The 21377-nt window shown below is 51.2% G+C and overlaps 2 protein-coding genes across 3 annotated transcripts; one reads left to right on the top strand and one right to left on the bottom strand.

Moving 5' to 3' along the window:
- Positions 1-881: 881 nt before the first annotated feature.
- On the top strand, positions 882-3136 carry POLR1G (RNA polymerase I subunit G). The gene is made up of 3 exons (XM_059998914.2): positions 882-1018; positions 1405-1546; positions 1717-3136. The coding sequence occupies exons 1-3, from the start codon at positions 997-999 to the stop codon at positions 3134-3136; spliced, it is 1584 nt and encodes a 527-aa protein (XP_059854897.1). The 5' UTR covers positions 882-996.
- Positions 3137-3236: 100 nt separating this feature from the next.
- On the bottom strand, positions 3237-16903 carry ERCC1 (ERCC excision repair 1, endonuclease non-catalytic subunit). 2 transcript variants are annotated; one of them, XM_059998915.1, is made up of 10 exons: positions 16741-16903; positions 16136-16248; positions 14914-15129; positions 11413-11516; positions 10329-10428; positions 9264-9340; positions 5437-5536; positions 3986-4057; positions 3690-3758; positions 3237-3368 (listed from the first exon to the last, which is right to left on the bottom strand). In XM_059998915.1, exons 1-10 carry the CDS (start codon positions 16886-16888, stop codon positions 3315-3317), a joined length of 1053 nt encoding a protein of 350 aa, XP_059854898.1. In that variant the 5' UTR covers positions 16889-16903; the 3' UTR covers positions 3237-3314. The 2 variants fall into 2 exon arrangements, with proteins under 2 accessions (XP_059854898.1, XP_059854899.1); XM_059998916.1 differs by lacking the exons at positions 3237-3368; positions 3690-3758 and having other exon boundaries at positions 5385-5536.
- Positions 16904-21377: the final 4474 nt, after the last annotated feature.

Genomic DNA, 21377 nt, shown 5'->3' with positions numbered 1-21377 from the left:
GTTCTAAAGTAGGATCCGAAATCTCGGCAGAGGGGGCGGAAATCAGCGCTGACACACCGGTCAGGAATGCAGTCGGATCACCCAGTCTAGCCACCGTCTCGCGGCTCCGCCCGTCCCCCTACGCTGTGCAGTCCCTGTGTGAAGGGGCGTGGGCGTGTCCCCCAAATCTGCGTTCACGTTGCCGCTGCTTACACGCACCCCAGGACAGGGAAGGGGCGCTAGTCAGGACGTCTACTCTCTCTCCCTTCCTCAAGGCCTTTGGAAATGTCCCCCCACGCACGAGACTAAATCCTCGAGGGCATCTACCCGTCTTTTGGGCCACAGCCCCGCCCCTTAGTCGCACCGCCCCACGCGTGTCCAGCTCGGGAGTCCAGAGGCTCCGCCCTGGGATCCACAGGCTCCTCCCCCTATATTTCCCGCTCCCCTGGAGCCCAGAGCCCCGCCCCTGGCTGATAGTTAACGCCCTCGGGAGGAATTACCCCCATTCCTCCATTTTCCCACCTCTCTCACTCAAGTTCTGAATTTCTGAGGCATCTGGGCCTCCCTAGAAGGGACTGTAACACTGAAAGCACATTCCTGCCGACCTAGACTCTTACCTGCCTCTCTAAGAATTTCAGTCCAATCGATCTTCCTGTCTCTTTAAGAGTAGGTCCTGTGAATGTGGCTGCCCCTTTAAGGCAACGTTGGAGCAAATCATGTCTGAGACTGTGGGGATACCCTCCGGGACCTGGTGAGGCTCTAACTCCCGCCAAACAGGCGAGTCGGCTGCTTTTGGGAGCAGACTTTGGGTAAAAGATGGCTTTCTCGGTAGTCTGCTGTGTACAAGTGGAAATTTCCCCCACTTGTGCTCACAGAGCGAGGGGGCTCCGAGCGACACCTCCCGCGCCCTGGTGCCACATGGACGCTCCCAGATGAGGCCCCACCCCTTTGGTTCCACGTGGTCGGCGGCGGGGCCTGAGTGGCTCTGGCTGCTAGGTCTGAGGCGTGGGTCCCGGGATGGCGGGGACCACGTCCGGCGGTGAGTTGCTTCATGGCGGGCCGACGGGGTGCAGAGAGTTGTCTGGCGGGAGGAGAAAAAGGGGTACCCTGGAGCGTTCGGACGGAAAAAGGGACATCCTCGGAGGCAGGATCAGCGGAGAGTGTATCCCCCGGGGGATGGCGGGCAGGGGGGGCGGGGAATTAGAATAGAGGGAAGATATTTTGGTGGGGGGCGGGAACAGCAGTGGAGAGAACAAGGGTTGGGTCGGCGGATATAGGTGCGCCTCTGGTGGACAGACGGGAGAGAGGAAAGTCGCGGTTAGAGGACTGGGACCCTCAGGAAGTTGGGACCAATGGACCAATAGGCGCCCTGAAGGATTGGACCAGCAATTAAGTGTCAGCAGACTCCCGTTTACCCTTCTGCAGGTGCTGCTCGGTTTTCTTGTCCCCCCAACTTTACTGCGACACCCCCAGCCTCAGAGCACACTCATTTCTCTTTGGAGGCGTTGACCGGCCCAGATACAGAACTGTGGCTTATCCAGGCCCCTGTAGACTTCGCCCCAGACTGGTGAGTGGTCCCATGCCACTTAGCAGGAATACTCCTCACCCCAGTGGCTGAACCTGGGGGGAATTTAGAGGGGCTTTCCTGGGGAACCCACAAATGCTGCTTCTCAGCTGCTGCCCCGTCTCACCAAAAGAATCTGACCAAGTTTCTGCCCTCCCCCTTTCTCCCTTCAGCCTCAACGGGCGACTCGTGCCTCTCTCTGGCTCCCGTATCTTGAAGGGCAAGTTGGCAGGCAAGCGGCACCGCTACCGGGTCCTCAGCAGCAGTGGCCCTCAGGCTGGAGGAGGAGCAACCCTGCTGGCCCCGTCAGCAGAGGCGGGAGGGGGACTCACCTCTGCCCCGGCGCTACAGGGCAGCCTGAGGATTTTTGAGGGTCCCCAGGAATCCCTAACAGGGACCCTGCTGCAGCCCATTCCAGCAAATCCCCCACCACAGATCCCCCCGGGCCTGAAGCCTCGGTTCTGTGCCTTTGGAGGCAGCCCACCAGTCACAGGGCCTGGGTCGGTCTTGGCGTTGAAGTCACCGGCTTCCGGGAAGAGGAAAAAGAAGAGGCATGTGCCAGAGCCCTCAGTTCCTCAGGAGGCAGTGAATGAGCCTAGGGCCCTGGAGGTGGACACAGCGTTGGGGTCCTCAGAGGTGGACGTGGGGAAGAAGAAAAAAAAGCAGCAGCTGAAAGACCTGGAGGTGACAGAGCCACTGGCAACAGAGCCTGCTGCTGAGATATTGGAGCCTCTGGGAGCACTGTCCCCAGCCACCACCAAGAAGAGGAAAAAGAAGCCCAAAGAGGTAGAAATGGTCAAGCCAGAAATGGGGGTGCTGGAGTCAGAAGAAAAGACAGTGGAGCTGGAACTCATGGTTAAAAGTGAGCCTCTGGAAGAGACAGTCCTATCCCCCAGCAAGAAGAGGAAGAAGCAGACGGGGACAGAAGGGATGGAGCCGGTGGAGGGGATGATAGTTGAGCCTCAGCTGCAGATGAAGATGGAGCCACAGGAGGAAGCCATCCCACTGCCGTCCTCGAAGAAGAAGAAAAAAGAAAAGGGGTACAAAGTGATGAGGGAGCCAGGGACTGAGGTTATAGAGCCAGAGATGAAACCTCTGGAGCTCCCAGGGGAGATGATAGAGCCTGAGCTGCCACATGAAGTGGAGCCACAGGCTGAGGCAGTTCTGGCATCCCCCAGAAAGAGAAGGAAGAAAGAAAAACGACAGAATGCAATGATGGAGCCAGGGACGGAGGTGGTGGAGCCACAGGAAGAGGTGATGGAGCCCGAGCCTCAGGCAGCTCTAGCATCCACCAAGAAAAAGAAGAAGAAAGAAAGAGGGCACAAAGCGACAGAGCCAGGGACTGAGATGACTAACCCACAAGGTGAGATGACGGAGCCTGAGCTGCCACATGAGGGGCAGTCTGAGGCCGGGGCCGATCCGGCATCTACCAAGAAGAAGAAAAAGCGGGGCCGGGAAAGCTGGGTGCCAGAGACAGCATCCCAGGAGGAGATGCCAGAGCCGCTGCTGAATCCCGAGTCTGGGGAGGTGGCTCCCACGGGACAGGAGGGGGAGAGGAAGAGGAAGAAGAAGCCGCAGCAGGATCCCGTGTAAGTCTCTGCCAGCGAAACTGATGACTGCAACTCAGACAAGCTGAAAGTGGCCACCTGGGCCATCAGAAGGCGAGAGCAGAGAAGACCCCCACTCCCACTGACCACACCAGCACACCAGCCTGAGCCTGGACCAGGAAAGTGCTTTATTGTTACACCAAGGGCCTCCTTGGCAGCAGAGGTCATCGGGGCACTTTCAAGAAGGGCTCGTGTAAGACATCAAACAACCTTCGAGCCTGGAGGGGAGGGAGAAAGAAAAGGAAGCGGTCATTAAATGAGCCATTTGTTTGATACATCAGAGTGGGCTTTTGGTTCTTTTCCTCCTAGCTTGGAGGGGACTCGGGGGGCTAGGAGAGAAGTAGCCTGATCTGGATTCTATCCCAGACTGGCTGTGTGAGGTTGGGCTGGTCCACACCCTCTCTGGGCCTCGGTTTTCCCCATCTGTAGGAGAGGCACTGTGGGCCTTCTGAAACCTCAGAACTTTGGGGTTTGAGGTCCCTTTTACTTGGGGCTCCCTCCTGCCCCCAACCCCTCAAGCCCATTCCCAGGGCTCTTACCTTCTGGGGCCCCAGGCCTGGGCACAAGGCCAGATCTTCCCGCGATGCAGCTATGAGCTGTTCCAGAGACTGAGGAAGGTAGGAGCGAACGATCAGGGGAGGTGAACACAAAACTCTCCCCTGCCCCAGCTGATGAGGGGTGTAAAATATTCCTGGAAGGAACTGATATCCTGCAGGAGGGCAGGGGAGGCAGGAAGGATGGGGGAGAGGACAGGGAGGTAGAAGGGACGCAGGGGGCTTCCTCAAAAAGCAAAGGGGGTAGAAATGCCAGTCGGCACAAGGGAATTGTTCGTTACCCCAAAAGTAGTCAGGAGGGTCTGACTGTCCGTTTTGTTGACTGACTTCACGGTGGTCAGACATTCAGTCACCTGGAAGGGAAGGAGGGGGCAGAGGTGGATTGGAAGAAAGGAGAACAAGACTGAGTCTGTGAGGGCGGCACTGGGTCGCTGCTGTATCCCCAGACTGCCCTGCATGCGGGAGGAGCTCAGTAAATGCTTTGGGGGCATGTTTTTTGATTATGTGTTCTGATGATTAAAAGGTCATCTCAGGGACTTCCCTGGTGGCACAGAGGTTAAGAATCCACCTGCCAAGGCAGGGGACATGGGTTCGAGCCCTGGTCCGGGAAGATCCCACATGCCACGGAGCAACTAAGCCCGTGCACCACAACTACTGAGCCTGTGCTCTAGAGCCTGCGAGCCACAGCTACTGAAGCGTGCTCACCTAGAGCCCATGCTCTGCAATAAGAGAAGCCACTGCAATGAGAAGCCTGTGCACCACAACGAAGAGTAGCCCCCGCTCGCCACAACTAGAGAAAGCCCGTGCGTAGCAACAAAAACCCAACACAGCCAAAACTAAATAATAATTAATTAAAAAAAAAAAAGGTCATCTCAGAGTGATCCCCAACTAGCTGAGAGGGTGTTGGTCATGTGATTCGAAGATAAACGCCATTTATCTTGAGTTGGTTCTGCCCTGGGCACAGACCATAGGCTCTGAAGTTGGACCCGAGTTCAAAACCAGGCCCCGCTGCTTACTCCCTGTGATACCCTGGGCAAGGGAACTGACCTCTCTGGACCTCCGTTTGCAGGCAAATGGGGGTCCTCATAGTACCCACCTCAGGGGTGGCTGTGGACATCCTCCATTACTCTATCATTGGAGCCCAGATTCAACAGTTCGTTCAGCAAATATTCCCTGAGCACTCACTGAGTGTTCAGTGGTGCTGGGGACACAGCAGGGATCGAGATAGCCCCAGCCCTGCCCTCCTGGGGCTCCCAGTCCAGTTCGGGAGACAAATCAGTTCCAGACATGGTGACCCAGATAGGGCTGGGACTGAGGGAGCCCAGCGGGGGGCCCTTGACCTGGCCTGGGTATCCGGGAGGACTTCCTGGAGAAGGAAGCATTAGAGCTGAGATGGGGAAAGATGGGATTAGGCATCTAATCAAGGCAGAGGGAACAGGCACAGAGAAGCGACAGAATGCGGGGGCAGACGGGGCTGCCGGGGTCAAATAGGCAAGGCCTTGGAGAGCATGGTGAGGGCACTGGGGAGCCACGGGAGGGTTTTGAGCAGGAAAGGGCAGGATCAGGTTTGTGCCTAGGAAGACCCCTCTCGCTGCTGTTTGGGCAGGAGAAAGGACTGGAAGCTGAGGGTGGGGTCAGGGAGGGAGAGGTATGACTCGAGATCAGAACTGCAGCTCATACCCCCAAGGAGGAGCTAGGGGGAGGCCCAGGCAGGGAGGTGAGGTGGCCTCACCCGGGAGACGAAGTCCTGCTCCAGCTTTTCCATCAGGAGGTCCGCCGGCTTCTGCTCGTAAGCCTTGTATGTCTCCAGGTACCGCCCGGCCTCCTCAGGGCTGGGGTGAGAGACATTCGGGTCAGGGGAAGGAGGGGTCATGTTTTAGATTAATTTCATTTGCTGACTCCAAGAATTCCAGACTCTAATGTACAGAGGAATGAATGTTCTCAACCTCCCCCAAGATGCCCCCTTGCTTGGTGCATCTTAACACATCTTTTCTGACTAAGGGCCAGAGGATGGGAGCCTGACCAGTTAGGTTCAGGCCCCACTTCCCACCTGAGTTACCCTGGGCCAATGGTTTTCATCTCTCTGGGCCTCGGTTTCCTCATCTGTAAAGTGGGGGACAATTGACAATTAAATGAGTCCACGCTAAGTGCCACGCCTGGCGCTTGGAAGTCTATTTAAGAAATGTTAGCTCTTCTGGGAGGGAGGTCGGTGCACAGAGTTTGGCCGGGTTCGAGAGAGAGAAAAACCAAAAGTACCATTTCTTTTCCCAACCACAGGAAGACAACCTCATGAAGCAGTCAGCTCCCACTACCAAGAAAAATGGAGCTTTGAAGGTCTTTCGTGTAGCACACCTTCAAAAGGAAAGAGCTCCGGACCCTGACTGCTGAATCTTTTACCACAACTAACCCAACTTCACAACCGCCATTCATTTTCCCATTAGGCACTGGGGTTTTTTTTGACACGTAATTAACTGTTTCAAAGGTAGTTGAAACAACGAAATCATTAAAAGGGGCTGTCTGTGTGTGGAATAAAGGAACAGGAAAAAGCTGGTCTTTTTTCTCTTTGGAACTCGAGGATATTGAGTTGAGTGGAAATAAATAAAGTATTTGTCTTAGCCTTCAGAGTCTAGCTAGTGAGCAATGTTTGTTGATTAAACGTTGATTTATATTTTTGAAAGAAACACTCAGTTTTCTAATTCTGTGTTTTTTCCATGGGCTTTGTTGCTTTCCTCTCACTGTAGCGGGGATTATTATTGTTATTGTTATTAATCATTTGTTCAGGACACACAAGTTAGCGCACTGTATCCGCTTCCTTGCGTTCACTTTTGCTCCACAGTGTGTGTGATGGGGCAGCGCTGCGAGCCCTTCACCTGTGGGATCTGACGGTATCTCCAGGTAGACAGTGTCAGAACTGAGCTAAACTGTAGGACACGCAGCTGGCAGAGAACTGCTTGGTGTGGGGAAAATCCTCCACATGTTTGGTGGCCAGCAGTGAAGGGCTTTGTGTGAGGAGTAAAGGAGACGCACAGGAAGAAGTACTGGGCTTTCCAAACACACGAGGAGAACTGTGGATTTTTCTATTTCAGCTACATACTGTATGATTCCAACTAGATGACATTCTAGAACAGGCAAAGCTACAGAGACAGTAAAAAGGTCAGAGGTTGCCAGGGGTTGGGGGAAGAAAGGGATGAAAAGGGCGAGCACAGAGGACCTTTCAGGGCAGTGAAATTATTCTGTAAAATAGTAACTGTGGACACATCACACCCATAGCATGTAAACACAAAGAGAGAACCCTAATGTAAACTGTGGACTTCAGTTAATAATAACGGTATCTCAATATTAGTTCATCAGTTGTAACAAATGTACCGCACTGATTAACACAAGATGTAAATAACGGCACAAACTGTGTGCAGGGCGAGAGGGGGTATGTGGGAACTCTCCGTACTTTCCAATCAATTTTTCTACAAACTTAAAATTTCTCTAAAAAAAAGTCTATTCGTTTTTTTATGTGGACACTATATTAGAATACTACACAGCTATAAAAAATAAAAAATAATGAGGCTGCTCTCTACACTGATATAGACATAGATATAGATATAGAAATGACACGACCACACAAGGCACAGAACAGTATATATACTAGGCTTACTTCTGTCTAAGAAAGAAAATTAACATGTTTTCACACGTGTTTGCGTTTTATAGAAACGTTGGAAGGAAATAAAGAAACCAACAATAATGGTGACCTGTAAGGGTGAGGGGAGTAGAGTGGGAGGGAAGGGGCAGGAGAGAGAGACTTTTAAGGGCATACACTACCATTTATATATATACTGTATACACATATATAGTATCTGAAAGCAATATAAAAATGGTATATATATATATATATTATATATGTAGTTCAAAACTCAGAAGTGATTATATATCTTTATATATATACTTATGTGATATAGGTATATATTATATATACTTATAAAATATGTTATATAACTTATATAAATGTATTATACTTATATATTACTTATGTGTATACTCATATATACTTATATACACTTATAATATTTGTATACTTACATTTTATAATACTTATACATACTTATATATACAGTATATATATAATCACCTCTGATTTTTTAACTGAATGAATATGCTACCTATTCTTTAACAAAAGAAACTAACCATTTCACATTCAGAAGAAAAGAGAAGGGCAGAGGACAGAAGTCTCCCTCCCCTCGGGACCTCCCCTTGTGCCATTCCCAAGGTTCAACACTGTTCACAGCTTGGAGCCCCTGCGGTTTGTTCACATCTGTATCTGTTCATAAACACGGCTCACTTTCCTTCCTTTTATACATAAATTAAACTATCACGCTCTTTGGTCCTGCAGCTTACTGCACGGATGGTGCCAGGAAGGCCCACGCCACTGCGGATCTGCACACCCAGGGAGGGATGATCGAAGGGGAGACATTCCGAGTGGGGGAATTTCTGCGTTGAAGAGTGTGTCTACTTCCTGTTTTAATAGCCAGTGAAGTCTCCTGCCAACCAAACATGCAGGTGCCCCTTTCATATTATCCATCTGACATTTTCACCAAATTAATGGGTGAAAAATAACGCCTCATTCTTTGAAAATTTACTTTTCCTGATAAGCTGTGTGGCTGATAGTTTTTTCATGTGTTCTTGGCAACCTGCGTTAGACGTTTAAAAACCGGGCTATTTTTTTCTTACTGAATTGTAAGAGGCTCTTTATATATACATATATATACACATATATACATATATTTGCATATATATGTGTATATATATATATATATATACACACATATATATATGCAAATATATGTATATATACACGTAAATATGTAATAAATGTTTAAATACACTCCTATGAATATAAACATTTATATATATTTGAACTGTATAAATATAAAATTTATATATACATATATAAATTAGGGATCATAAGTCTTTGTTTTATATATATATAACAAGTATTTTCTCTTAGTTTGTCACTTGTCTTTTAACTTTGTTTACAGTATCTCTTACCATCTGGAAGTTTTAAATTTTTAATTTACTCAAATTGGGTAACCTTTTCCTTTATGGTGTCTAGGTTTTGGGTCTTGTTTTGGAAGACTTTCCCTACCACAGGATCATAATAAATATATATATATTTTATAAGATTTCTTTGAATACTTTTACTGTAGTTTTGCTTTTTGTGTCTATAATTATCAAGATGTTGTTCTGATTATGGTGTGAGGAAGGGATGTCTTCTTTTCCCTATTGGAGAGCCAATGAAAATAGTCTTTAGAAACCTAGACTTGAAATTAATTATTCAGCCAGATTTTATGTCTAACTCATAAGTGCCTAGTATGGTCCTGGGATTTGATGTACGTCAAAGATATTAAGACTCTACTTTACAGATAAAGAAACTGAAGCCCAGAGAGGCAGTGCCTGGACCAGACTCACACCGGGAGCTCGTGGGAGGAAGAAGGGCTGGGAAGATTTGGGGGCAGAAGGGGCAGTAACTCTCAGGATAGAGCCTGACCTGGGAGGGGGCCTCCATCTCACCTCCAGGCGAGGATCAGGGTGCAGTCGGCCAGGATGCACATCTTAGCCAGCTCCTTGAGGGCCTGCTGAGGGTCTTTCTGAGCAGAGAAGAAAATTAGAATGAGGGATCTGGGAGAAAGCAAAGAATTATAGTCTTGGAAGCAGAGCAGCTTAGGGTGCCAAGAGCCTATCACTCAACTGACACTCCCTAATCTCCAACCGGGTCCCCGCCTGTGCAGGACCCAGCAGTGACCGGGACAGCCCTGGCTGTGCCTTCCCGGGACTCACAGTGTGATGAGGGGGACAGACAGTCCCCAGTCAGTGATGACTCAAGAGTGGCCAGCACTGGGGTGGGAGAGCCAGAGGAGCATCTGTCCTACCTGGGGGATTAGGGAGAGCTTCCTAGAGGAGGGGATATCTGAGCTGGGACCTGAAGAAGGATGAGGAGTGAGGGCAACAGAGAGCAGAAAAGGGAATTCCAGGCATAGGGAACAGCGTGTGCAAAGGAAGGGAGGGGAAAGGCTTGAGGAAGTACAATTCACCACTATGGGATGGAGGCTGTGAAATGAAAGGGTGATCACGTGGAAGCTTAGAGATGAACCAGGAGAGCTGGGCAGGGATCGGGTGACACTGGGCCTCACGGGCCATGGAGAGCACTGGGGGATCACGGAGGGGTTGGGACATCAGATCTGTGTGCCAGAAGACCCCTCTGGCTACTGCAGGGTTGAAGCTGGAGGCCACAAGACAAGAAAAGAGGCTGGGGCAGGGACCCAGGCAAGAGGGGAAAGGGCCTGGATCAGGGCCCGGCTGTGAGGATAGAATGAAACAGGTTCAAGAAGTATTGAAGTGGCAGAGGGCAGGGCCTGGTTGAAGGGGGAGTGGGGAAGGAGGAGACGGGTAATCTGACCCTCCACCTCCTGGCCAACACAGCTGTCCATCTCAGATGTGAGAAATTCCCCACTGGGGTTCCAACTTGCATTTCTCCTTAGAAGAGATTCAACAGTCTACCAGGCAACCGGGAGGCCCAAGGCTCCCCATTTCACAGATGGGGGCAGTGAGGCCAATGGAGGAGTGACCCCTGCTTACCACATCCACCTGGACGAGCAGGACCCTCAGGGCGAAGCTCTTCCCCAGGCTCTGCAGCCGCCCATGGATGTAGTCTGGGTGGAGGCTGTGGTAACGGAGACTGCGGGGCGGGAGAGGGAGGGTTGGTAGGTCTCCAGCTAAGAGACGCCAGAAGCCCTTCTCCCCTCTTGCTGGAAGGCAGAGGGCTTGGGGAGCACAGGCAGATCTGAGGCTCAGAGAGGTTAAGTGACTTGCCCGAGGTCACCCTTCAAGAAAGGGGCATGAGGGGACTGGCAGTGAGGGATGCCTGGCTCTGACTCCCTGGAAGGGTGGACCCCCGGATTCTTCACCTAGGAAGAGAAGGACTTTAGGTTTCAGGTGGAGACCAGGAAACCCTAGAGAGTGTATACCGGGGTCAGGGGGTGGTGCTGCACAGCTGGTCTTGGGAAGCAGGGCCCATCCCCGGGACTGCCTGCTTTGACCACAGAGGGCGCTGGCACGGACGGGGTGGGGTGGCTTTGCCACCCAGGAACAAAGGGACATCTCTGCTATAGCAGCTCTCATACACTGCAGGGAGGACAGGAACTTAGAAGTTTCACTTCCCCTGTCTGGAGAGGGGCCGCCAGGAGTGGAGGGAAACTTATTTAACTGTGGCGACGGTTACAGAAATCCTGGCTCCAGTCCTGGTGTCCAGGACATCAGTCCCCCTCCTCCCGCAGCCCCAGAGTCCAGGCGCCCGGCCCCTCCTCCCTCACACCCAGGATCCAGACCCGCGGGCCCCTCCTCCCTCAGACCCAGGATCCAGACCCCCGGCCCCTCCCCCCTCAGACCCAGGATCCAGGCCCCCGGCCCCTCCCCCCTCAGACCCAGGATCCAGGCCCCCGGCCCCTCCCCCCTCAGACCCAGGATCCAGGCCCCCGGCCCCTCCTCCCTCAGACCCAGCGTCCGGGGCCCAGCTCTTGCTTCCGACACCAAGATCTCTGCCTCCCACACAGGGTCACACCTAGGCCCGGGCCGTGCCCAGAGGTCTCCCACACAATGGCCGAGAACACCCAGAGCACAGCCCTCGCAGGCCATCTGAGGGTGGGTGGCCCCCAGAGCTCACCTGAGGAAGAGGGCACAGGTGCTCTGGCCCAGCACGTAATCGGGAAGCACATCGCCAAACTCCCAGGGCACGTTGCGCACAAACCTCAGCACGGGGTTGCCCCTCTGGGGGGAGGGAGAACGGAAGCCATTAGCAGAGTGACCCTGGGCCCACCGCCACCCCAGGGCCCCTCCCCCCACCTCCTGCTTTGCACCCGGGGCTTCTCCAGCTCTGCCCTCCTCCTCTCCCCAGACTCCTCCTCCTCTGCAGCCTGGAATGTTCTTGGTACTGGGGCTCTGACCTAGGCCCCTCCTCCCTGGCCCTAGGCCTTAACTAAAGGGTCCCTGGGTCTCTCTCCAGCTCAGCCCTGTCCCCAGCCCCAGCTCGTGTGTCCTTGGTCCACTGGACACCTGTCCCCAGGGATCTACCTCACTGCACTCGGCACTGGCCTCCACACCTGCTCCCCCTCCCAGCCCCAACTCAGGGCCGGCCCCACCATCCAGAGACCCAGGCCTTGTCCTACAAGCTTCCCTCTGCCCCTCATCCACCAGGTGGGACATCTACCTTCTAAGCATCCCCCATGAATTCCTCCCCCTCCACTGCCATGGCCTCCACCCCACCTCCTCCTGGTCTCCTGCCCCAGTGGTGTCCCCTCCTGGCCACCCTCCAAACAGGAGCCAGACGGCTCTTCCTAAAGCACAAAGCTGCCCCTCTCCAGCTCTAAGCCCTGCCATGGCTTCCCAGTGCCCTCAGGAGGAAGCTCCTCACCGTGGCCTGCGACCCTCCACAGGGTCAGAGCCCCGAAAGCCTGGTATCTGCCCAGCAGACTCCTCTCTCTAAACACCCCTCACAGACTTTCCTGGTGGCACGGTGGTTAAGAATCCGCCTACCAATACAGGGGACACGCGCTGGATCCCTGGTCCGGGAAGATCCCACAAGCCACGGTGCAACTAAGCCCGCGAGCCACAACTACTGAGCCCATGTGCCACAACTACTGAAGCCCACGCGCCTAGAGCCCGTGCTCTGCAACAAGAGATGTCACTGCAATGAGAAGCCCGCGCACCGTGACAAAGAGTAGCCCCCGCTCGCCGCAACTAGAGAAAGCCCACGCGCAGCAATGAAGACCCAACGCGGCCAAAAGAAATAAATAAACCCCCGCCTCATGCTCTACCCTGTAGCCCAAGACCAAAATACTGTGAGCAGGTCAAGCTCTAATCTATTCAGGTATCTGAGTGCCTACTGTGTGTCTAAGTGCTGGGGATACAGCCGTGACCAAGAGGACATAGATCCCTGCCCTCGTGGGGGACACAGACATTAAACAAAAGCATCTCAGGGACGAACATGTAATTACCAAGTGAGGTGGAATTCAGCTCTAATAAGGGTGTGGTATCTGCTCTCGGGGTGGACTGTGGAGTGGTCAGAGCAGCTGGGGTGGGAAGGGTCTGCAGGGCTCCCAAGTCCCACAGGCTCTGGGCCATCTGAACCTGAGCCACTGGGAGCCATGGAAGGGCTTTGGGCAAGGTAGGGGCGGAATCCAATTTTTTTTTTTTTTTTAAATTGAAGCACAGTTGATTTACAATGTCATGTTAATCTCTGCTGTACAGCAAAGTGATTCAGTTATACATATATATATACATTTTTAAATATTCTTTTCCATCATGGTTTATCATAGGATATTGTATATAATTTTCTGTGCTATACAGTAGGACCTTGTTGTTTATCCCAATTTTAATTTTTAAAGAAGTATTTTGTCCACTTCACACCCATTAGAATGACTGAAATCCAAAAGACAATGACAAGTGGTGACGATATGGTGAGAATGGAACCTTCATCCACTGCTGGTGGGAATGTAAAATGATGCAGCCTTTTAGAAGACAGTTGGGGGTACCTGAGAAAGTTACACATACAGTTACCATGCGACCCAGCAAATCCACTCCTAGATAAATACCCAAGAGAACTGGAAACATATGTTAACAGCAGTACACAAATGTTCACAGCAGCATATTCATAATAATTGAGAGATATGAACAACCCGAACGCCCATCGATGGATGAATGGACAAACAAAGTGGCATGTCCATGCAATGGAATACTATTTAGCAACAAAAAGGAATGAAGTACTAATTCGTGCTACAACATGGGTGAACCTTGAGAGCATTATGCTAAGTGAAAACAACTAGTCATCATTTGCTAGACATTTGGGTTGTTTCCACTTTTTGGCTATTGTGAATAATGCTGTTGTGAACATGTGTGTACTAGATTTTGTGTGGACGTAAGACAGTGGTCCCTCAGTATCCACAGGGGATTGGTCCCAGGACCCCCTGGATATCAAAATCCACAGATGACGTAGTACAGTTGGCCCTCCGTGTCTGCGGGTTTTGTATCCATGGTTGCAGAAGGTTGACCGTATTTTCATTTCTCTTGCATATATACCTAGAGGTGGAACTGCACGGTCATAGGATAACTCTATGTTTAAATATCTGAGGAACTGCCAGGCGGTTTTCCAAAGTGACTGCACCATTTTACATCCCCACCAGCAGTGTATGAGGGCTCCAACTCCTCCAACACTCTCCCCACCCTTGTTATTGTCTATCCTTTTGATTCTAGGGTATGACGTGGTATCTCATTGTGGTTTTGGTTTGCGTTTCCCTGATGGCTAAAAATTTTGAGCATATTTCATGTTCTTGAGTCCCATTATTATCTCTGTACACTGCTGCTCTCTCCTTCCAGAATGCCAGCCCCGTCAATGGCAGAGACTTTATCTGCAATCTCCAGAGCTTAGAACTGTACCAGGTAACCTCTGAAGATATTTATGGATTGTAAGTGGGTGAACCCCCATTTTAAAGGCTCAGAGGAGTTAAGTCACCCAAGATGATGCCCAAGATGACACAGCTACTGTGTGGCAGAGTGGGATTCAAACTTGGGCCTGTGTTCAACTGTTTTTGAATAAATGGACAAACCTGGGAACAGGAAATGTAGCTTCAGGAACAACATCATGCCCCCAACTGTAAGAGTTGGGGTGCTATGGACTGAATGTCTGTGTCTCCCCAAAATTCATAGGTTGAAATACTACCCCCCCAATGTGATGATATTAGGAGGTGAAGGGAGGTGATTAGGTCATGAAGGTGCAGCCCTCATGAATGGGACTAGCACTCTCATAAAAAAGACCCCAGAGAGCTCCCTCACCCTTTCCTACGCTGTGAGGACACAGTGAGAAGATGGCTGTCTATGAACCAGGAAGCGGGTCCTCACTAGACACCTAATCTGCCAGCCTCCAGAACTGTGAGAAATAAACGTTCGGTGTTCAGACCACCAGTCTATGGTATTTTTGTTACAGAAGCCTGAACAGACTAAGACATGGGGCATATTCAACCCACACACGCTAGTTGAATGGATGAATGGTGCTGTTGAGAGCATAATGGCTAGAACTCAGAACTCCTTCCTTGTCCACTAGAAAGCCCTCCCTATAACCACGTTTCCCACCAGAAACCCCAAAGCCCCACTTCTCCAGCCCCCTCCTCACCTGCCGGGGGCTCACAATGATGCTGTTGGATTTTGCTCCTGGTTTGGGGGCCTGGTTGGGGGTCTCTCCTGCCAGGGGTTCTGGCCCTATGGGGCGTGTGGCTCCAGGCCCTCCTGGAGGTCCTGAGATGGCGTACTCGGCGTAGGTCTGAGGAGCCGGCTGGGGTGAGGTCTCCACAGTGGGCAGGCTCCGTGTGGATTTGAATAAGGGCTTGGCCTGTGGGGAGAGGGGTGAGAGGGCATACAAAATCTGAATCTAGCCACTTCTCCCCACCTCCTCGGCCTCTACCCTGGTCCCAACCACCATCTTCTCTCCCTTGGGCCACTGCAGTCACCTCCTCACCAGTTACCTGCCTCTGCCCTTACCTCCCACAGTCTGCTCCCCACACTGAGTCATATCATGTTCCTCTTCCGCTCAGAGCCCTTAGGTGGTTCCTACTCAGAGTAAACGCCAAAGCTGTCACTTCAGTCCTCAAGCCTCGTAGAGATCTGCCCCTGCCCCCTTGCCTCAAGGACCTCACCTTCTACGCCTTCCGCCTGGCTTTCTCTACCCCAGCCCCACTGGCCTTCCTGCTGCCCTAAAACTTATCAGATTCTCTCTGACCTCAGGGCCTTTGCACTGGCTGTTCCCTTACCCCCTGATGTTGCATAGCTCGCTCACTCACTTCTTTCACATTTTGGCAAAGGCATCATCTCCTCCAAGAGGCCCTCCCTTGACTGTTCTATCTAAGGTAGCTCTTCTCCCCCATCACACCCTCTATCCTTAGCCTACTTTCTTTTTCTTCCTAGCACACAGGTGGCAGCCACTACTTATCACCAGGCAATTGTGTTCCTGTAGGATTGAGATCTCTGTGTTGCCAGATGCTTTATTTACCAAAAGATGTCAAAAGTGCAGATTTCTTTAAAATTGCCAAACCTTCCAAATTCTCAACTATCAGCAATAAATTCACTCCTTGCAGAACCAGGGTTCTGGCCACGTAAAACGTATCTCAGGACTACTTCCTGGCTGCCAATTGCAGCCGCTGCCTTAGCCCTCCTGACCATGACATTTTACTTTTTACAGGAAACTGATACTTGCAGAAGGCAAAAAGACTGTCTTCTCAAAGTGACCCAGGCCCCAACATTTCCTAACCCACACTGTGGTCCCACAGGCCCCTTCCTGTCCCCCTTCCTCCCAACCACCCCCCAAGCCTCCCAGCAGTCCCCCCATTTCCTAGTCCTACCCCGGGAGGAGGGACCTCATCCTCGTCCACTGGAATGAGGAATTTCTTCCTTGTGGGTGGGCCAGCGGGCTTCTCCACTCTCTCTTCGTCCATCGCAAGGTCCTTCTGGGGGCCTGAAAATAAAGCCGTGGCGTCGGGCGCGAGCGAAGCATCGACAGTCCCCAGAAGGAACCCCCAGACACAGCCGTACCCCCCAAAAAATTCCAGGGGCTCCATCGCGTCCAGGTCCAGACATCCAGGGCCCCAGGTTCTATAAGGCCCCGCCCCATCGAGCCTCCACCTGCGGCTCGCCCCGCCCCTTACCGGGACACACTTTCCTTTCGCCACACCCTTCAGGGTCCCACCTTTCTATTCTCCCCGCCTTCACTGTTCCCCGCCTTCCGTTTGCCAGGCCAGACCACTGTCCCCAACCCTCCGTCCACCCCGCCCCCAAGGCTCGCACCAGGATGCCTTTCCCCCGCTCAAACCTTCCCTCGCTCCACCTTCTCAAACTCTCAGACATTGTAACGATTGATTGGCTTCTGCATCTGCCAATCGCCACCGGCGGTCTCAACCCCACGCCCCTCTCAACACAGCCCCGCGGTCTCAGCGTCCCGAGAACTCACCTCCTCGCCTCCGGGCCGCGAAAGAAAGACAGGAGAGAGATCGAGGCGTCCCACCGCCGGCGCGGCCAGCGTAGCCCCAGGCTGGTCGCACTTCCGGCCTCTCTAGCCCTCCAGCCCGCTCCTGACGTTCCCCAAAGGCGTAGAGCATCGAGAGAGGCGGTTCCTCGCGCAGCTCTCTATGGTTCTGGAGGACTGCGGAGGTTTGGGTTTCGAGAGAGCTGTCCGCCTCTGGCCCTCAGCGTCTCCCGTTGCCGAGCAGTTTGATTTCAGTGCTCTTATTGAGCTCCTCTTGTGTGCCTGGGCTCTGGGCAGGGCTTAGTGGAGAAGGGATGGCGGGTAATCAAACTAGGTTCCTTCTCTCAGTACAGACTTGGGTTTGAATTCCAGCTCTGTCATTGACTTAGCCTCAGTTTCCCCATTCACTCATTCTCTTATTCCACATACATTGCCCCAGATAACGATAGCCCCGCTCCGCCCTTCTGGAGCTCACAACGCATTGGGAGAGACAAACCCTTTCCCAAACAGTGACGATCCAGAGTGGACAGGGCTGGCTAGGAGACCCCAGAGGGCCCGGGAGGGGGGTGGGGCAGGGAACACCTGATCCAGCCCGAGGGCAGGGATAGAGCTTCTTAGAGAAAGGGACATCTGAGCAGAGACCTGGTTGATGAGTAAATATTAGTCATTTCCTGAAAGGATAGTATCACACTGTTCTAACTTGCAGCTCTCTGATTACTAAGGAGAGAACATCTTTCTGTGAGTTTATTGGTCTTTAATAGTTTGTTTTCTGTGGGTTGCTTGCGCATATCCTTTGACCATTTTTTCAATGGTTGTATGCCTTTTTTTATTACTGTTAATGTGTCAGAGTACTTTATGGATTCCAATTCTAATTGTTAGTCAGTTACACATATTCCAAATATTTCCTGCTAGTTTGCACTTTATATTTTAACTTTATTTATTTATTTTTCTCACACAGAAGTTCTTAGTGTTTATTCACACCTATTTATCAATCTATCCTGACTTTTGGTGTGTTTAAGAGGCTTGCCATACCCCAAGGTCATATAGTTTATCACTTCTTTTAATACTTTTCCTAGTTTTGATTTTGTTTCTTTCATCCATATGAGACTTATTTTTGAAAATGTACTAAGGTAGGAATTTATGGTAGATATAGCTAATTGTCCAGATACCATTTATTTTAAAAGCCAGTCCTGGGAATTCCCTGGATGTCCAGTGGTTAGAACTCAAGTGTTTTCACTGCTGGGGCCGGGGTTCCATCCCTGATCAGGGAAATAAGACCCCTCAAGTCATGCAGCTGGGAAAAAAAAAAAAAAAGAAGCCAGTCCTTTCCCTGGTTTTGATATTCCACCTTTATCATGTGCCAAATTCCCATGTATACACAGGTCTATCTCTGACATTTCTATTATGTTTCATTGATCTCTGTATCTGTCCCTTGCCTCCATGCCAGTTTAATTATTTCATTTAGATATGTTTTGATATCACATGAGGCAAGTCCCCCACCTCTGTTCAGTTTCAAATCTGTCTTTACCATTCTTGTCCATTTTCTCTTCTAGATGGATTTTAGCAGCTGCTTTTCTAGTTCCCTGAAAAATCCTATTGCGATTGAGATTGGAATTGCACTGAATTGATGGATTAATTACAAGAAGATTGACATCTTTTTCATACCCATGAACATATTGTCTCTGTCTCTCCATTGATTTTGCCTTTTGTTAGGGACCTACTGTAAAAGATTTTTTTCTAATTAATTTTTATTTATATAATTGGTTCATGGTATTAGTCTCCTAGGGCTGCTGTAAAGAAGTACCAAAAATTGAGTGGCTTAAACCACAGAAAGTTATTCTCACAGTTCTGGAGGCTAGAAGTCCAAATTCAAGGTATTGACAGAGCAATGCGCCCTCTGAACGCACTAGGGAAGGATCTGTTCCAGCTCCCTCTCTTAGCTTCTGGTAGCCTCAGGCATTCCGTGGCTTGTGGATGGCCATCTTCTCCCTGTGTGTCTTCACACTGTCTTTCCTCTGTGCATGTCCGTCTCTGTGTCCAAATTTCCCCATTTTACAAGGACACCAGTCATATTGGATTAGGGACCACCATAATGACCTCATTTTAACTTGTCTCTGTAAAGACCTTATTTCAAAATAAAGTCACATTCTGAAGTAATGGGGGTTAGGACTCAACATATCTTTTGGGGGGACACGAGTCAACCCTTAACAATTTTCTGTTACTTCTTATAAACTTCTTCCTTCTGAATTCATTTTTACTTCTTGCTAGAGTACATTCTCTTCAACTTTTTCAGAGAACATTCTGGATAGAACATTTCTGAGTCTTGCTCATCTGAAAATGTCTTTATTTGACCCTCACAAATGGAATCTCAAATTCTGGGTTCCTAGTTATCTTTCTTGCAAAGTTAGAAGACACTGGTGCTCCATTTGGGTCACTAATGGGAAGTCTACCATCTCCCTGATTCTCCTTCCTTCATAAGCAGTCTCATCGCTGGGTGTAATTTTTCCCCAGGATCACTTACTAGCAGTGTGACCTGGTACCAGCAACTCAGTTTCTCTGTGTGCGTCAGTTTGCTCATCTCTAAAATGGGGATAACAATAGCATCACTATTAGGAAGATGAAATGAGTTACGTGTCAAGTCCCTACATCTTTACTTGGCATGCAGTAGGTGAAATATTCAGGTTTGTCATAAAAATAAAATAGTCCTTGACTAAGTCCTGGGCAAGCAGAGGCTGAAGCCGTTGTGGCCACCGCTGTAGCACAGTGCCCAGAAACAAGAAGGGGCTACGGAACCATATGTTGCATGAATGAACAAAGAACAGAAGCAGAATCCGGCAGCAAGCGACTTCACCACTGGGAGCCTCAGTTTTCCCATCTGTAACTGCTGAGCTTGTGAGAATTCCATAAGACCATGGAGCCCCGTCTTGAAATCCATGGTTCACTCATTCCTTGAATAACTACATATTGAGCACCTACGGTGTGGCAGGCACTGGGGACACAGCTGGCAGCAAATTGGACCAGGTCCCTGCCCTGTGGTGCTGATAGTCTCATGGGAGGCAGACCATAAGAAACAAACCCACAAATAAGAGTTCCAGACAGTCATACACGCTCTGGAGACGATAAAAAACAGTGACGTGAAGTAGATTATGGGGGAGGGGGCCACACGGTCACAGGAAGAGGGGCTCTATAAATAAAAAATACATATATTACCATCAACAATATACCCATCAAAGCAGATAGATAGCTTACTATGAGCTAAATCCTCACAGTAACCCTCCCCTTAGGTATCAATAGTTCATTTGACAGATGAAGGAACTGAGGCCCCAGTGACATAGAGAAGGACTATGAAAATGTGTCTCTGAATCCAAGGGCAGAGAGAGCTTCTAGAAGGAAGCCAGTCTGGGTGGGACTCAGTTTCTCCCGTTGGGGAATGGGAATTACCAAATAAACCTGCAAAGCGTGCCTTTTCCGCCAGGGAGCGATGGCGCCCCACAAGAGGATTTGGGGTGTAGAGGCGCCGGGGACCGCTGCGCCAGAACCCACCCCGGGGCAAGACCCGTGAGAAGGCGGCGGGCTGCCCTTTCGTTTCTCCCGACTCGTTTCACTATCGCAGAAATGCGGCAAAGGGCCCGCTGAGCGCGGTTCAGGTAACTCTGAGTCTATTTACGTTAGTTAAGGGGGAGAAAAGTGGTCCTCGGTTCTGTAATATATTATATTTCCAAGTTTGATTCCTACACTCTTCCCAAATTTAACTTTCAGATTCCGGATTCGCATCTTTCCGGCTCCCAGAGTTGCGAGTTCGAGTCTAACAGCTGTCCGTACTCTTATTTCCCCGTCCTTCTTCCAAACGCTCCAAGTTCAAATTCCAGTCCCAACCGAAGCTCCCGGGCGACTCCTCGAGTTCAGACCTTGCTCCACTCCCAAACCTTCCCCTAATCCCAACTTCGAGTTTCCTCTGCGCCTCCGAAGGATTGGGGTGGGGATGGAGAATATGGGCACACTTCGCCCCTAATTCCACCCGAGTGACTCTGGGCGGGGGGCATATTGCCGCCGGACCGAAGGCTCTGCTAGCGGGGGCGCGGCCGAGGGGCGCAGTGACCCGGCCGACGTCCGCACCCGCCTCTAAACTTAGCCGCGGTGACGCGCGGCCCGGAGATCGCGGCGGGTCCAGGGGACGCAGGGGCGCCCGAGCGGAGGGGGAACGGCTCTGCTCCGCGAGCCTCTATTTATAGTGCCTGGAGCCCGAAATAGCGCGAAGCCTAGCGGCCGGGATGACGCGGGAGCCGCAGGGGGCTGACTCACCCGGCCCCAAGCAGCGGCCCCCGGATGGGGGACAGTGGAGGCGCTGGACCCGACCCCGCCCCATCCCGGGCACCTCTTATGCTGGGACGTCCCAAGTTTCCACGGGGCACTGTGGATGGATATGCAGCAAAAGGAGAGACTGAGGTTAGATCAGAGGTGGGACGTCCCTAAAAAGAGCCCAGAATTGAGGAACTAACTTTACACAAGAAGAGGGCTTGGGGGACTTCCCTGGTGGTCCAGTGGCTAAGACTCCGCGCTCCCAATGCAGGGGTCCCGGGTTTGATCCCTGGTCAGGGAACTAGATCCCACATGCCGCAACT

Source organism: Delphinus delphis, chromosome 20, assembly GCF_949987515.2.
Source record: "Delphinus delphis chromosome 20, mDelDel1.2, whole genome shotgun sequence".
Taxonomy (NCBI): domain Eukaryota; kingdom Metazoa; phylum Chordata; class Mammalia; order Artiodactyla; family Delphinidae; genus Delphinus; species Delphinus delphis.
The sequence above is the reverse complement of the archived record's forward strand: the minus strand, read 5'-3'. Positions and strand labels throughout refer to the sequence as shown.

Bases quoted from the DNA above. Each gene is read 5' to 3' on its own strand.
- POLR1G (XM_059998914.2), top strand. From the start codon at position 997: ATGGCGGGGACCACGTCCGGCG. The intron at 1,019-1,404 runs GTGAGTTGCTTC...ACCCTTCTGCAG, and splicing joins GGCGGGGACCACGTCCGGCG to GTGCTGCTCGGTTTTCTTGT. The intron at 1,547-1,716 runs GTGAGTGGTCCC...TTCTCCCTTCAG, and splicing joins GTAGACTTCGCCCCAGACTG to CCTCAACGGGCGACTCGTGC.
- ERCC1 (XM_059998915.1), bottom strand. From the start codon at position 16,888: ATGCTCTACGCCTTTGGGGAACGTCAGGAGCGGGCTGGAGGGCTAGAG. The intron at 15,130-16,135 runs GTAGGACTAGGA...CTCTCCCCACAG, and splicing joins ATGAGGTCCCTCCTCCCGGG to GCCAAGCCCTTATTCAAATC. The intron at 3,759-3,985 runs GTAACGAACAAT...TACCTTCCTCAG, and splicing joins CCCTCCTGACTACTTTTGGG to TCTCTGGAACAGCTCATAGC.